Genomic DNA, 13,544 nt, shown 5'->3' on the forward strand with positions numbered 1-13,544 from the left:
ACATTTCTGCAGGGCATTCTCATGTTGATGGAGAGTCTAGTGGCTCAGATATGAGCCTTGATGAGGAGCTTGGGATCCCAGCTATGAGAACACCTGGTGTAAAGAAGGCTATGGAAGCCATGAATGAAAAGCTGCGAAGATCAGGGAGAGTGAAGAACCCTGTGCAGAGATTTACATATGATGGTTATGTGGCACATCACTATGCATATATGGCAAAGGTTGTGCAGGTTGTTGAACCCACATGCATTGATGAGGCTGTTGGAAATGTGAATTGGGAGAAAGCTATGGATGAGGAGATGGATGCACTATATGGAAATGAAACTTGGGATTTAGTGCAATTGCCTGAAGGCAAGAAAGCCATTGGATGCAAGTGGGTGTACAAAGTTAAACATAACAGTGATGGAAGCATAAACAGGTACAAGGCTAGATTGGTAGCCAAAGGATATGCGCAGACATATGGGATTGATTATGAGGAAACTTTCAGCCCAGTTGCCAAGATGGCAACGGTGAGAGTTGTGATAGCAGTGGCTGCGTCAAAGAAATGGTCTTTACATCAGATGGATGTAAAGAATGCATTCTTGCATGGGGATTTGCAAGAAGAGGTGTATATGTTGCAGCCACCTGGTTATGAGGATGTGGGTCACCCCGAGCATGTTTGCAGGTTGAAGAAAGCCTTATATGGCTTAAAGCAAGCACCAAGAGCATGGTCTGACAAGATTTCTGAATATCTTGTCACTATTGGCTTTCATGTAGCCAATGCAGATTTCTCATTGTATGTGAGACATGGTGATAGAGGGGTTGTGCTTGTTGTCATCTATGTAGATGACTTGATCATTACGGGGGACCATGATGCAGAGATCTTTGATGTAAAGATCTTGCTTAGACAGAAGTTTGAGATGAAGGATCTGGGGGAGCTCAGATATTTCTTGGGCATTGAGGTGATTAGGTCACCACATGGTATTGGATTACTGCAGAGACAGTATGGCTTGGACATGTTGTCCAAGTATGGTATGACAGGCTGTAAGCCTATTTCTGTGCCATTGGATCAGAATGGCAAGTTGAGTGCAGATTCAGGAGAGATCTTGGAGGATCCTACTATGTACAGGAGCATAGTAGGAAGTTTGATCTACATGACGATCACCAGACCAGATTTGAGCTATGCTGTTGGGTTGGTGAGTCAGTTTATGCAGGGTCCACGAAAACCGCATTTAGATGCAGTGAGACGCATACTGAGGTATGTGAGGTCTACTTTGCATTGTGGACTATTCTATGAGACTGGGACAGAGATATGTGTACATGGGTACACAGATGCTGATTGGGCTGGTAGTATCTCAGATAGAAGATCTACCAGTGGATTCATGTTTTCTTTGGGGAGTGCTGCTGTGACTTGGAGCAGCAAGAAGCAGCCTACGGTTGCTCTATCGAGTACAGAGGCCGAGTACAGAGGAGCTGCTATGGCAGCATGTGAGGTAGCTTGGTTGAGGAAGCTACTTGCAGATTTGGGTCTATCAGTGGATAGACAGGTTGTCATTTTTTGTGACAACATTAGCAGTATACAGTTGGCCAGGAACCCAGTCTTTCATGCTCGTACGAAGCACATAGAGGTCCACTACCACTTCGTCAGAGAGAAGGTCTTGGCAGGAGACCTTGACCTTGTTTATGTCAGCACAGAGGATCAGGTAGCTGACATCTTCACCAAAGCATTGGGTACAGAGAAGCTCCGCAGATTCAGGGCTTCGCTTGGTGTACATGAGATGGAGTTGAGCTCGAGGGGGAGTGTTGAGATATCGAGCTCTAGTGAGGCGGTGGACACTGATGACCCGCCTGGGGGATAGGCCCCGCACTTACACCACTGGCATGGTTGGTGAGATCTTGGGAGATATGCGGCCAGTGGGATGACAGGCTGTGTGACAGCCATTCTAGAGGCTGGCATAGTTATAGCGCCAGCTCATTTAGTCGGGTTCACACTATAGAGAACCCGTGTATGTATTTGGTTGAGTACCTTTCATATTGTGTGTACTCTTATCTTTGTATATGGTGTGTTGAGTGTTGAGTAGAGAAGAAGAAGATTTTCAGCCTCTCACCTTGTGTGTTCTCTATTAGGGTTTGTGAGTGTGTGTGTGTGCTTGCAAGAGCTCAAGCTCTCTTCCCCCCTGCATCTTTTCACCTAGCATATGAGCATATGAGTAAATGTGTAAGCCACATGTGAATGTAGGCTTGTAGTCAAGTTGCTTAGAGCAAGTAAATGTGTAAGCCACATGTAAATGCAAGGTTGTAGTCAAGTATGCTTAGAGAAAAATTACAATCTAGAAGATAGATGAAAATGTTTTTGATTAGATAAGGATACTATGAAGGAAACCAATTACTTTGGTTACTCACAACACACAAATTTTGATATTTTGATAACGGCAAGGGAATGTAAACATTATTAAACACTCTTGCTCACAAGGAAAAACACAAATGGGTGCCCAATTGAGTAAGCTGAGAGTAAACCTAAGGATTTAACCAAGTCAACTCTACTATTTAGTTACCTACTACTAATAAGGAGGGAGATTTGTTGTTAACAGAAATTGGAAAGATTTTTACAAAGATCTCCATCAACAAGCCCAAATCTCTGATCATAATCCTATGAGAGTATACCTCGAAGCTCTAGGGTAAAATAGGTAAATGACACCTACCCCACAAAGGATAAAGAACCTATTTTGTAGACACAATGCAAACACACGAGAACTTGTAACCCAAAAAGGTACGTACCACAAGAATGCACATCGGCATGGGCTTCAACATCAAGGCAAACCATGAGGTAGTCTCTAACATCATAATCTTGCAAACAAAGATAAGAAAAAGGGAGGCCATGGTAAAAAAAAGGTCAACCTCCTACTCCATCTCAAAGATGGGGGATCAAACCCCTAATGTGCAGAGAACCCACTGTCGTGGATCTCCAAATTCCAACTTTAACAAAAATGGAGAATATGAGTGGTTGTGGTTGCAAAGTTGCAAAACAACTAGTTTCGCAACTCGCATGGATCAATGGCTTGTTTGAAAAGTTGTGCAGAACAGCTGGTTTCCATAATTGGCATGAGGATCACCAAGGACTTGTGGCTACAAAAAAATGCTAGCATTATAAAGCCCTTGGCCTCAATAACACAAGCACATAAACCATCCTTAGAAGCCACTAAAACCAATGTTGTCCTCTATAGATAGAGGGACTCTAAAAGGCTCATACAATGTAATGGATAGCACCTACCTTTTTTGAACCTAAATTTTATTTCGACATCCTGGGTACATGGGAAACATTAATTACCATTTATCCAGCCCTAGGGGTTAGAACATGTGTTTGCATTCTATTGTATTGTGGTGCAATCCCTTAATGAACACTTGGCTTTTTTTCACATATAGGATGAACAAACTTTCTATTTCTAAATGTGAATCCTTGAGTGTTTTTCCTTTGCCCCAAAGATTCTATCTATCTGTCACAAGCCTCATCTATGTAATGGGTGATGTGATGCTGTGTAACTATCACTCAATCACACAATTATGCCACATTGGTGTGCCACCAATGAAAAAGTCATAGGGTTACTTTTAAAGTGCATAAAAAAATCCATGCACGCGGATCATATATATATATATATATATATATATATATATATATATATCTTATTGGGATTTCTATCCCAAACATGACATGGTGTTTAATATGCTTTTATGTATCTTAGGTATGTTATTTTGTATGATGGATACAAGTTTAAAACATTTGAGGCATCTATAATGTGGCAACTCTTCGGATGCATATTTAAGACCTCAAAAAATGGCATGTGTGCACGCACTCACCTATTATGCATGGACGTGTGTACATATGCCTATGTATATGTGTACACGTGTGTGTGCATGCATATGCTATGTACAAGCGTATTCTATATGTGCATGTGCATGTTCGACGTGTGTCTATGTTGTGTGTGTGTGTGTGTTTTATGTGCGTGTGTATATATTCTATGTACATGTGTATGTGTCATAGATGCAAACACGTGTGTAGAGTGCTTTACGCCGGTCAACAATCGACTCACCGGAGGTGCATGTGTTAAGAATGCAAAAGTTAGATTGGGTAATGAATACATGGATTGCTTGAGTCTAGAGAATGTGGAGATGTCACCTTGAGATATGGCTTGTGAATTTCATTGGATATATATTTAGAGCTCCTTATATTCTATTTTCAAGCTGCATATCGATGATGAATATTTAAATAAAATTTTCATGAAGAAATTTTAAAGTAACTGTGATCTAGTTTTATAATCAGTGCTTGAGATTTGAAAATATCAATGAAGTTGTTCATTTTTTATTTTCACTTAAAGATTTCAAGTGATATCGCAAGAGTATATATTAATTCCCACAATCTTTAAAATTAGATTTAAATCTTATTGCTTTGTAGCTCAAATGGTTTGAAATCCACGTCGGTTCGCTCACGGACGGCTGCGATCGCACAATGCGGTTGACGGAAGTGTTCCAAAGGTCGTGCCCCGCCGCCAGCATGCACGTGCGAGTTCGAAGAGATAACACATCGTGCGACTGAATAATCATCCACAAATGACTGATTGATTCATCGTAAATCCTTGCTTAATTTCGATTAACCCGCTCAATAATCATGCTGTTAAAGCAGGACCGTTTTCAAATTAAGGAACAAAATGATGTCGGTACCCAGCCTGCACGATCTCCAAGTGACTGAGGCTTGATGTGGGTGCAAAGTAGCTACAGGTTTATCGATCAATGAGCACGAAATATACGAAATATTGGTTGGTGTTGCGAGGATCAAGGCCCTATTTTGGGTGCTAATTAGCTGTAAATCAAAGATCAGCGTGCAGGTATTTATCGTGGTACTATGCAGGTTAGCTAGAGGGTTGGGTTGATCCGGCCGCACAAGGCGACCATAAAAGAGATTAGGGCTGGCAGATCAGCTGGAGCAACCTTAATCTGGGTGCAGATTATCGAATTCTGGATAAAGATAGAGTGGGGTGAAGTTGTAATGTGAATACTAGTGGTAGAGATTATTAACCGACGACAACGCAGATAAAACGGTGAATCAACGTGTGATAAATCGGTGGTTAGGTAGAAATTAGGTCTGGATTAAGTAGCGGTACTGTTCGGTTTAAGGTAGACGGAGGGATAATGAATTTGTGGATTAAAGTGGACAGGTATTATCATCAATAAGATCAATAAAGTTGGATTAACTAGTGCTATACACGCCATCAGGGTAAGGTGGTTTAATTACAGCAGGTGGAAAGGCACTGCAGCTTGAGATGGGTTAACTGGTGAAAAGGCAGAGATTAAGGAGTGATGGACATTTTTGGGTTCCTTAGTTCGTGATTAGGAGGGGTAATTAGTGGGTTGATTGGTAATTGGATGATGGGCAATTATTATTATGATATGCTGATTAAGGGGTCGGGAGAATCGGAGGTGGTGTGGGTGGCTACAGCGGCTGCATGCATGATGGTGATGGCGTTGCCCTTCCTCAAGAGGGTGGTGATGAGAGCCTACGATTATGCTGGTGGGGGTGGTGGTGGTGGTGGGGGTGGTGGTGGTGCCCGTGGTGGGCGCCACATGAGAGGGCTGCCCTTGCCCCCTGGCTCCATGGGCTTGCCCTGCCTCGGAGAGTCCCTCACCCTCAAATCCCAGCGCCTCAAGTTCTGGGCATCCCGACAACAACTGTAAGATTCACTCGCTCACCATTACCATCACTAACCTTAATGTCACCCTTTCAACCCTCATCCTGCTTTATTAGCTTAATCCCTCATCAACCTCTTCTCAATTATAAGCTCCTACCCAACCATATCTTCTTACGTAATTGAAGCTTAACATGACAACCACTCATCATCTTCCTCTTCATCATTAAACTCTTGATTAGCTACCCAATCATAAGCTATTACTCTTTATAATTAACATTCAGACAAGAGTCATGAGAGACCATCATCAGTAAGCTAAATTAAGATGTCAATAGCTTTGAGATAATCACCACAAGGCTTACTTCCTCATCCTAACCATCTATTCACTCAATCATAACCTTCACTGAATACTAGGTTGTGAGATCAATATTCAAGAGCAGTTGTCAATAGTTTAAACTGATCATTCAACTTAAAGAACTTGAAAATGTGCTTTTCTTCTGCTTCTGCCACACATAAGAGTCTTAATCCAGTGCCTATAATGCATGAAAACCCTAATATGGTTCTTGATGGTGATAACATGTGGGCATTGAAAACCATTAAAATGCACATGTGGATATAATGGCATAATATCTTGAATTAAAAGTTTGATGATGGATGATGGCCAGGTATGGGGATGTGTTCAAGACCCATCTATTTGGGCACCCCTCCATTGTGGTGGCAGGCCCGGACGCAGCTAGGTTCGTGATGGTGGACCAGGCATGCTCCTTCAGGCAGAGAGGTCTGCCCATGATTGAGAAGCTGCTGGGTCCTAACTTCTTTGGATACCAGCATGAGAAGGTCCATGCCAACTTCAGGAAGATCTTGCATGGCCCCTTGCTCCCAGAATCTCTAGAGAGATCCATTCCTGTCGTCGAAGCCATAGCCATTGACATCCTCAAGCACTGGGATGGAAAGACAGTCAACACTCTAGAGGAGGCTAAGAAGGTTTTGTTTTAGTGCCCAATCTGATTGATGTTGGCATGATGAGGAGAGTCTTAAATACAAGATTAAGACTTGATTTGTGATTTTGCAATGGTTAATTATGTTACTTGTAAGCTATGATCAGTACGTGTTCAAGGTGGCCATGGAGTTTGTGATTGGAGCTGCACCCCAGCATGAGAAGGAAGAGCTAACAAGAGCGTGTGAACACTTAATAAGGGGAGTGAGCTCCTTGCCCATCAACGTTCCAGGGACTAATTACTACAAGGCAATTAAGGTGATTAATTGTTGATCAATTTAAGGTGATCAATTGTTGATTAAGCTAAACATAGTAATCAGAAACAACCTCCTTGCCCATCAGCGATAAATACTACAAGGAAGTTAAGGTGATCAACTGTTGATTAAGATAAACATAGTAATTAGAAACACAGGAGATAAACTTGCAGGCGCTAGATCTCCACTTCCAGTACACCATCATTAAGCTTTAAAACGGCGGTAAAAGTTATCTGATTAAGGTAGACAAGACACTAATTAAGGAAGCTAAACATCATTAATGACCCAATATGCAAAGTTGGTTCTCGGATAATGGGTGCAGGAGAGCAGGAAGAAGGCGTGCGCGCTGTTAGACAAGATCATGAGCTTCAGGAGCTTGCAGGATGGGAGCTGCAGCGGGAGCGTGCATAACAATAATAGTCAGTATTATGCAGGCGGGGACATTCTGGGGCTGATGATGACGCTGGAGGACGAGAACGGGAGCAGGCTGAGGGCGGAGGAGATCCACGACAACATCCTCACCTTCCTCTACACAGCCTACGACGCCGCCGCCGCCGCCCTCTGCTGGACCATCAAAATCCTCACCGACCATCGCGACCTCCTTGCCAGGATCCAAGTATTCTCGACACCTACTAGTATTCCTACTACTTTTTTTTACCTTGCCCACACGTATGTTAAGGGCTTTCCACACGTATGCTAACCCCCTCATACAGCATTATAAACTTGTTTTACTAGAAAAAACTGGGTTAGCCAAACGTGTGAACATTTGCACGTGACAAGTATTTACTCAAGGGGATCCACATAGCACACATGTGCTCATAAAACCCCTTATGTATGAACCTTGAGCCCTCATAGTCACTTCTAGTCTTTATGTGAGCTTAGGGATATCCTTTTATTCACACACTAAAATACCACTTATGTAAGCTTATTTCTGTGTTTTGACTTTTTTCAATAACATAGTATGCTTGCACATCCTTAGATGACCGCCTCACGAGTACTTCTTTTCTCGTGTGACATTAATTATACTATTATAAATGACCGAGATTTGGAACTCCGGGCCTGTTTGTGAATAGGCTAGAGCATTACTACTCGGGCTAGAACTTGTGGGCACCCTCTGAGAGTATTTCTAATTCGTTATTTTACAACATCATTCAGAACGTGTAGTCTGCATGCCATAATTGGATGCACTTTTGCTCAAATAAAGCAAGGAATCAAAGGCCAAGCGAAGTCCTTACTTGATAGAGATTTCACCTAACATTGCATAGCTACCTCTTCATTTACCCAGGCAGAGCATGAGATGATCAGTGGGAAGAAAAGCTTCGATGAGAATATCAAATGGTATGACATAAAAGAGCAAATGCAACTCTCCATTCGGGTAAGAACTAGATATAATTTTAAACACTAGTTTGAATTAGTTTATTAATAGGATGTAATTTTTCTATTTTTAGATTTTAATCTCATTAGACTGGCCTTATATTTCAATTTTTAGATTGAATCTCATAGGAATGGCTTTATGTTTCTATTTTACGATTGAATCTCAATAGAGTGGACTTATATTTCTTATTATATAATCCATCAATAATAATTTTCAGTATGAATTCTAACACATTAGGAGACTAGACATTAGGACCTCAATGGAAGGCTTCTTGGGCCCTTTTATTTGGCAGTTTAAGGGAGTCAAACCTTTTCTCTTAAGAAGAAACGTTTTCTAATTAGAAGCTTCACAACGGCTACTTTATTCGAATTTGAATTTTGGAGGGAAAATGGAATTTAAAATCTAGCAGATAAAACCATATCATGTAACATATCTATGGAAAGCTCTTGATGCGTAGATCACGGATCTGTAATCTCCGCTCAAATCGGAGCTTGTATGTAGAAGTTATGGAGGTCCGAAAATTGTAAAATTGCCCCTCCCCCTTTTTGGGGAAAAAGTGCACCCTTTGACCACTCTTACACCTCTCTTAAAAACCCAACATTTCAGTCCACATGGCAACCCCCCATTTGGCTATTCCTTAATCACCTTGATTAGGCTTGGGCAAATTAAAGGGCCCAAGAAGACCCCATTCACTTCCTAATGCATCTTTGCATCATGGAGATTTCTAAATATATAGTTCCATTTGCAATGTTATAGGTGATAAAAGAAACTCTACGCATAGCCAATGTAGTTGAGTTCTCTTATAGGGAGGCCATAGAGGATGTCCCTTACAAAGGTGATATATACAACATGCATTTCATCAACTATGTACAAGTCTTTTGTAAAATCTCAAAAACAAGTACTTAAAAAAAATCTTTTGAAATTAAGTAACTGCTTTATGCTTGAATACACCAGGAATTGTTTTTCCTAGAGGTTGGCGTGTAATAGTAGCACATGCTGCTTACCATATGAATTCAGAGTACTTTCCACAACCCCAAGAGTTTGATTCATCAAGATTCAGGGTGGGTCCACTGGAAACAGAATAATTTTGCAATGCAAAAAAAAATGCATTTATTTGGCATAGAGATTAACCCGCCTCCCCCAACACAAACCCAAAAAAAAAAAGTTCCCCCTAGTTGTGTGCATATGCACTTTACAAGATCATCAAGCTAAAGTTTAATAATTCCAAACTATATTATTGCTCATTTATACTAATACCTAGATCTAATTAACTCTAGGTACAACCTAAGCTCTTTAGTTTTACACCATTTGGAAGTGGCCCTCACGTGTGCATGGGGCGAGAGTTGCTTCACTTGCAATTGCTTGTGTTTATTCACCACCTTGTATTAAAATACAGGTATGTAGTGCATTTGCATTAATAGGATGTTGCCTTGTGTGAAGGCTCTATTCATGGATTAGAAACAAGGAGCTTAATAGTTTGATGATAATTATTGTGTCGCATCATATTGTATGTTGCCATGTAGTTTATAATGTTATTCAAAACAAAAGTATAACTAAAGTATGATGAAAGTTTGTTACCATTCGGAAGTATTTAACATTGATGCTTTTTTCATAGTTGGGAACAACATGGACGTGAAGATGGTTCAGAATTTATACCAATTCATGTTCCTAAAGGAGGGTTTCCTATCCATGTCAAGCGCAGGTACTCTAATCAAACTTCTTAGGAAAAATATAAGAGGTTCTTTGACTTTGAGTATTATTTTATAATATATCAATAGATTAAGTTTATATAGCCTCATATTCAAAGGGATAATTGAGTATATTTTGGCATATGTTATCCCTTATATTAAGATAGTAGTGTTTCCAAATAAAGGTATCTAAAATTGAGTTCCCTCATTTTATATAGCCTCATATTTAAAGGGGTCAGAGATTATATTTTAGCATACGTTATGCCTTATATTAAGATAGTAGTGTCTCCAAATCAAGGTATGCATATTAAACAAATCTCGGCAAAGAAAATCAAGAAGCCATCTACTAAGTTTTTACAAGCCAAAATCTATAAAAATAAGTGTTAAAATCAATTTAACATTCCCTACAAAAGATGATTAAGGGATCAATATTACAAGAGAAAAAAGACTTTAGATATTTCTTGCTTTGTGTGTGTGTGTGTGTGTGTGTGTGTGTGTGTGTGTGTGTGTGTGTGTGTGTGTGTGTGTGTGTGAGAGAGAGAGAGAGAGAGAGAGAGAGAGAGAGAGAGACAGAGACAGAGACAGAGACAGAGAGAGCGAGACAGAGAGAGCTGGAGAGGGAGACAGAGAGAGATTGCTTTGTTAGATACATGTACACAAGTTAACTACAACCCACACAAATTAACACAAATTGCCTTGTTATGGATACATGTGCACAAATTAACTACAACCCTTCTTATAAGCCTAAAAAATAGGTCCTCCACTTAACATGGAATAACTCTGACTTAAGACCCCAAGTGATCATTAAAACTAAAACTACAATAGTTGTGAAGAAATCTCGATAAACTTAAAAGCATCCACCACTAAAAGTATTTCTATAAATGAATTTTTTATAAGCATTTATAGCTTAAGGAAAAATCAAACACAAGCAGATAGCCTCAAGTATGGAGGATTTTGTTTTAAAAAAACTTATGTTTCTTTTTGTCTTTGATAATGCTACAGGGGAAAGAGCCGAGAACTTGAAAATGGATGGAAAATGGAAAAATCTAATAGTAAACTACAACTTCACTGATTTGAATTGATTTGATCACTATCATTACTCTTTGTGATGGAGCTTGACTCTTAATTGATTTTGGAGCTTTCTTGTTATGCATTTCATTGACTTCTATGTGTATCCAACCTTAATGAACACCCTCATCATATATCCTCAACCCATCAAACAAATATCCCTAAATATTTTTTGTTTAATAAGTTAGAAAAATAATCCTAAAGTGAAAAAAGACTTTGGTGGCACTTCATGACATGCAAGTTGTACAATAACTATGTTCATGTTCCATCTACATCTTGATCCTATGAACAATGGAAATAATGGACCTTACAGTTGAGTAGCACATTTTCCAAGCAAAAAAGGGGGCACAAACATTAGGTTCCTTGATTAAAACCCACTAGGGGTCATGTTCATAATGTAAATAATAGTGCTACTACTTTAGCCCAAAAATAATCTGGCATATTATAAGAAGTTCACGGCATGAAACACTAATGTTTCACGACGTAAACCATATTTTCACGGCGTGAGCTAAGTCCTGTTATTTCATAACGTGAAATATTCTCTGCTAATTCACGCCTCCTGAATAGAGCGATAGAACCAGGAATTGATTCAATTTGGGTTGGATACTATCTTATCAAATCATACATACATGCACTTAAGATCTGGAAAACTCATCGGAGATGATCTTACGCCTGACGATAGTGCATCAAATCATCCAAGAACTTCCTATCACAAAGAAGTGTGGGATCGAGACAATCTGCAAGCACACACTTAAGTTTCTTGAGAAACTTAACCACCGCAGAAACCAGTAGTGAGGAATCCATGGAACAATACACTGGGTTTGGGGAAGGTGACAAACAACACTCTCCAACTAAGTCCAGTTGGATCATTGATATAGCCTAGGGATTTTTTGGTCTCAAAACCAGTCATGATGAAGAAATGCAATCTGCAGGGGGCGGGCATGGGTCCGTCAACTAGTGCTGGACTCGGTCCAAGACAAGAAGGGCCATTCCAGACGTTGAATTCTAGGCTGTCAAATACTGGAACCCCTCGAATTAGACGAGATATGGAAAGTGCAGTTAGGATGGGTGAAATATTCTTTCCCACCACCAAGGAAATGGAACTGGACTTCCAACGAAGTGAGGTGGAACGACAACTCCGAGAATTGAGCTTAAGAAAACAAGAGCTTGATACTCGTAGGACAAGAGCTGAGAGAAAGGAAACAGATAATGTTAACCATCTCCAATCACGAGGAAAGGAATTTGAAATTGATATAGGTAGAGGCGATGGGGATATTTCAAACCTGGAATCCATCAATGAGGAATCCAGAATGGAGGAAGGGGTTACAACCAAAGAAGAAGAGGGTAACATAGCCAACTTGACGGTAGAAGTTGAGAGCTTGATACTCGTAGGACAAGAGCTGAGAGAAAGGAGACAGATAATGTTAACCATCTCCAATCACGAGGAAAGGAATCTGAAATTGCTATAGGTAGAGGAGATGGGGATATTCCAAACCTGGAACCCATAATGAGGAATCCAAAATGGAGGAAGGGGTTACAACCAGAGAAGAAGAGGGTAACATAGCCAACTTGACTGTAGAAGTTGAGGAACGGCTCTATACTAAGAAGGACATAGAGCTAATGATCAATCACCCTAAAGACCGTATTAGGTATTATGGGAAAAATCTCGCATTATGGGAATTTTGAAATTGAGAGGTTTCATGTATTATGGGAATTCCCCACTTAATGTGGGAATAGTTATTGTGGAATTTCTTAATATAGAATGGAGGAAGGTAGTGTTGAGATAATCACTGTTCGAACCAAAAAAGTGGTATAATTAGTATTTGTGCATAAACATATTTTGAAAGGAGTTTGATAATCATGTAGAAAGGTGGTGTTGATAAACACCACCTTTCTAATCATGTAGAAAGGTGGTGTTGATAATCATGTAGAAAGGTGGTGTTGATAATCATGTAGAAAGGTGGTGTTGATAAACACCATTAATAAGAAAGTGGTATTTGTTTCTTTGCAACAAGGACCTGCACCAATTGAGTTGTACACTGCACAAAATTTATGAAACAATTGAACAAATAAGATAGAAACATTATTATATCAAAAAAATGTAGGAGGCACAAAGAAAAATTTCATTCAATAAGTGAAAATAAAAAGTAATTTAAAAGATGATAGTACAAAAGTACATCTCATTTGGATATTAGAGTTATAACCTAAAAATCCACATTGTCAATATTGCATCTACAAATGCTACTCCTCATTGAAGGAACCATCAATATGAGCTTCATCCTCACAGGCCAAGCCTAAGCATGCTTTTGCTTTACGGGCTTCCTTTTCTGGTATCTTGATTCTTTTGTATGGTGGTGGATTCCTTGGTCTCCACGACCAAAGAATTGCATCAGCATTTTCCCATACTTGTTGTTCTGCCTCATTAATTTGCCAATATCCCTTCCAACAATCAGCATAAGCTTGAGTATCTGTCAAACCTTTCTTCCTTGCACAAGGTCCCCAATATTG

The 13,544-nt window shown here is 39.9% G+C and overlaps 1 protein-coding gene across 1 annotated transcript; it reads left to right on the forward strand.

Moving 5' to 3' along the window:
- Positions 1–4,604: 4,604 nt before the first annotated feature.
- LOC147629075 (abscisic acid 8'-hydroxylase 3-like) lies at positions 4,605–11,106 on the forward strand. Its single transcript, XM_086812946.1, has 10 exons — positions 4,605–5,699; positions 6,320–6,638; positions 6,760–6,909; positions 7,228–7,521; positions 8,191–8,280; positions 9,037–9,115; positions 9,235–9,341; positions 9,558–9,676; positions 9,896–9,982; positions 10,971–11,106. The coding sequence occupies exons 1-10, from the start codon at positions 5,395–5,397 to the stop codon at positions 11,038–11,040; spliced, it is 1,620 nt and encodes a 539-aa protein (XP_086669072.1). The 5' UTR covers positions 4,605–5,394; the 3' UTR covers positions 11,041–11,106.
- The last annotated feature ends 2,438 nt before the right edge of the window (positions 11,107–13,544 follow it).

The sequence above is a fragment of the Cibotium barometz genome, chromosome 18 (genome assembly GCF_041138505.1).
Source record: "Cibotium barometz isolate CiBa-2024 chromosome 18, ASM4113850v1, whole genome shotgun sequence".
NCBI classification, from domain to species: Eukaryota; Viridiplantae; Streptophyta; class Polypodiopsida; order Cyatheales; family Cibotiaceae; genus Cibotium; species Cibotium barometz.

Bases quoted from the DNA above. Each gene is read 5' to 3' on its own strand.
- LOC147629075 (XM_086812946.1), top strand. From the start codon at position 5,395: ATGATGGGCAATTATTATTATGATATGCTGATTAAGGGGTCGGGAGAA. The intron at 6,910-7,227 runs GTGATTAATTGT...TAATGGGTGCAG, and splicing joins ATTACTACAAGGCAATTAAG to GAGAGCAGGAAGAAGGCGTG. The intron at 9,342-9,557 runs GTGGGTCCACTG...AATTAACTCTAG, and splicing joins TTGATTCATCAAGATTCAGG to GTACAACCTAAGCTCTTTAG.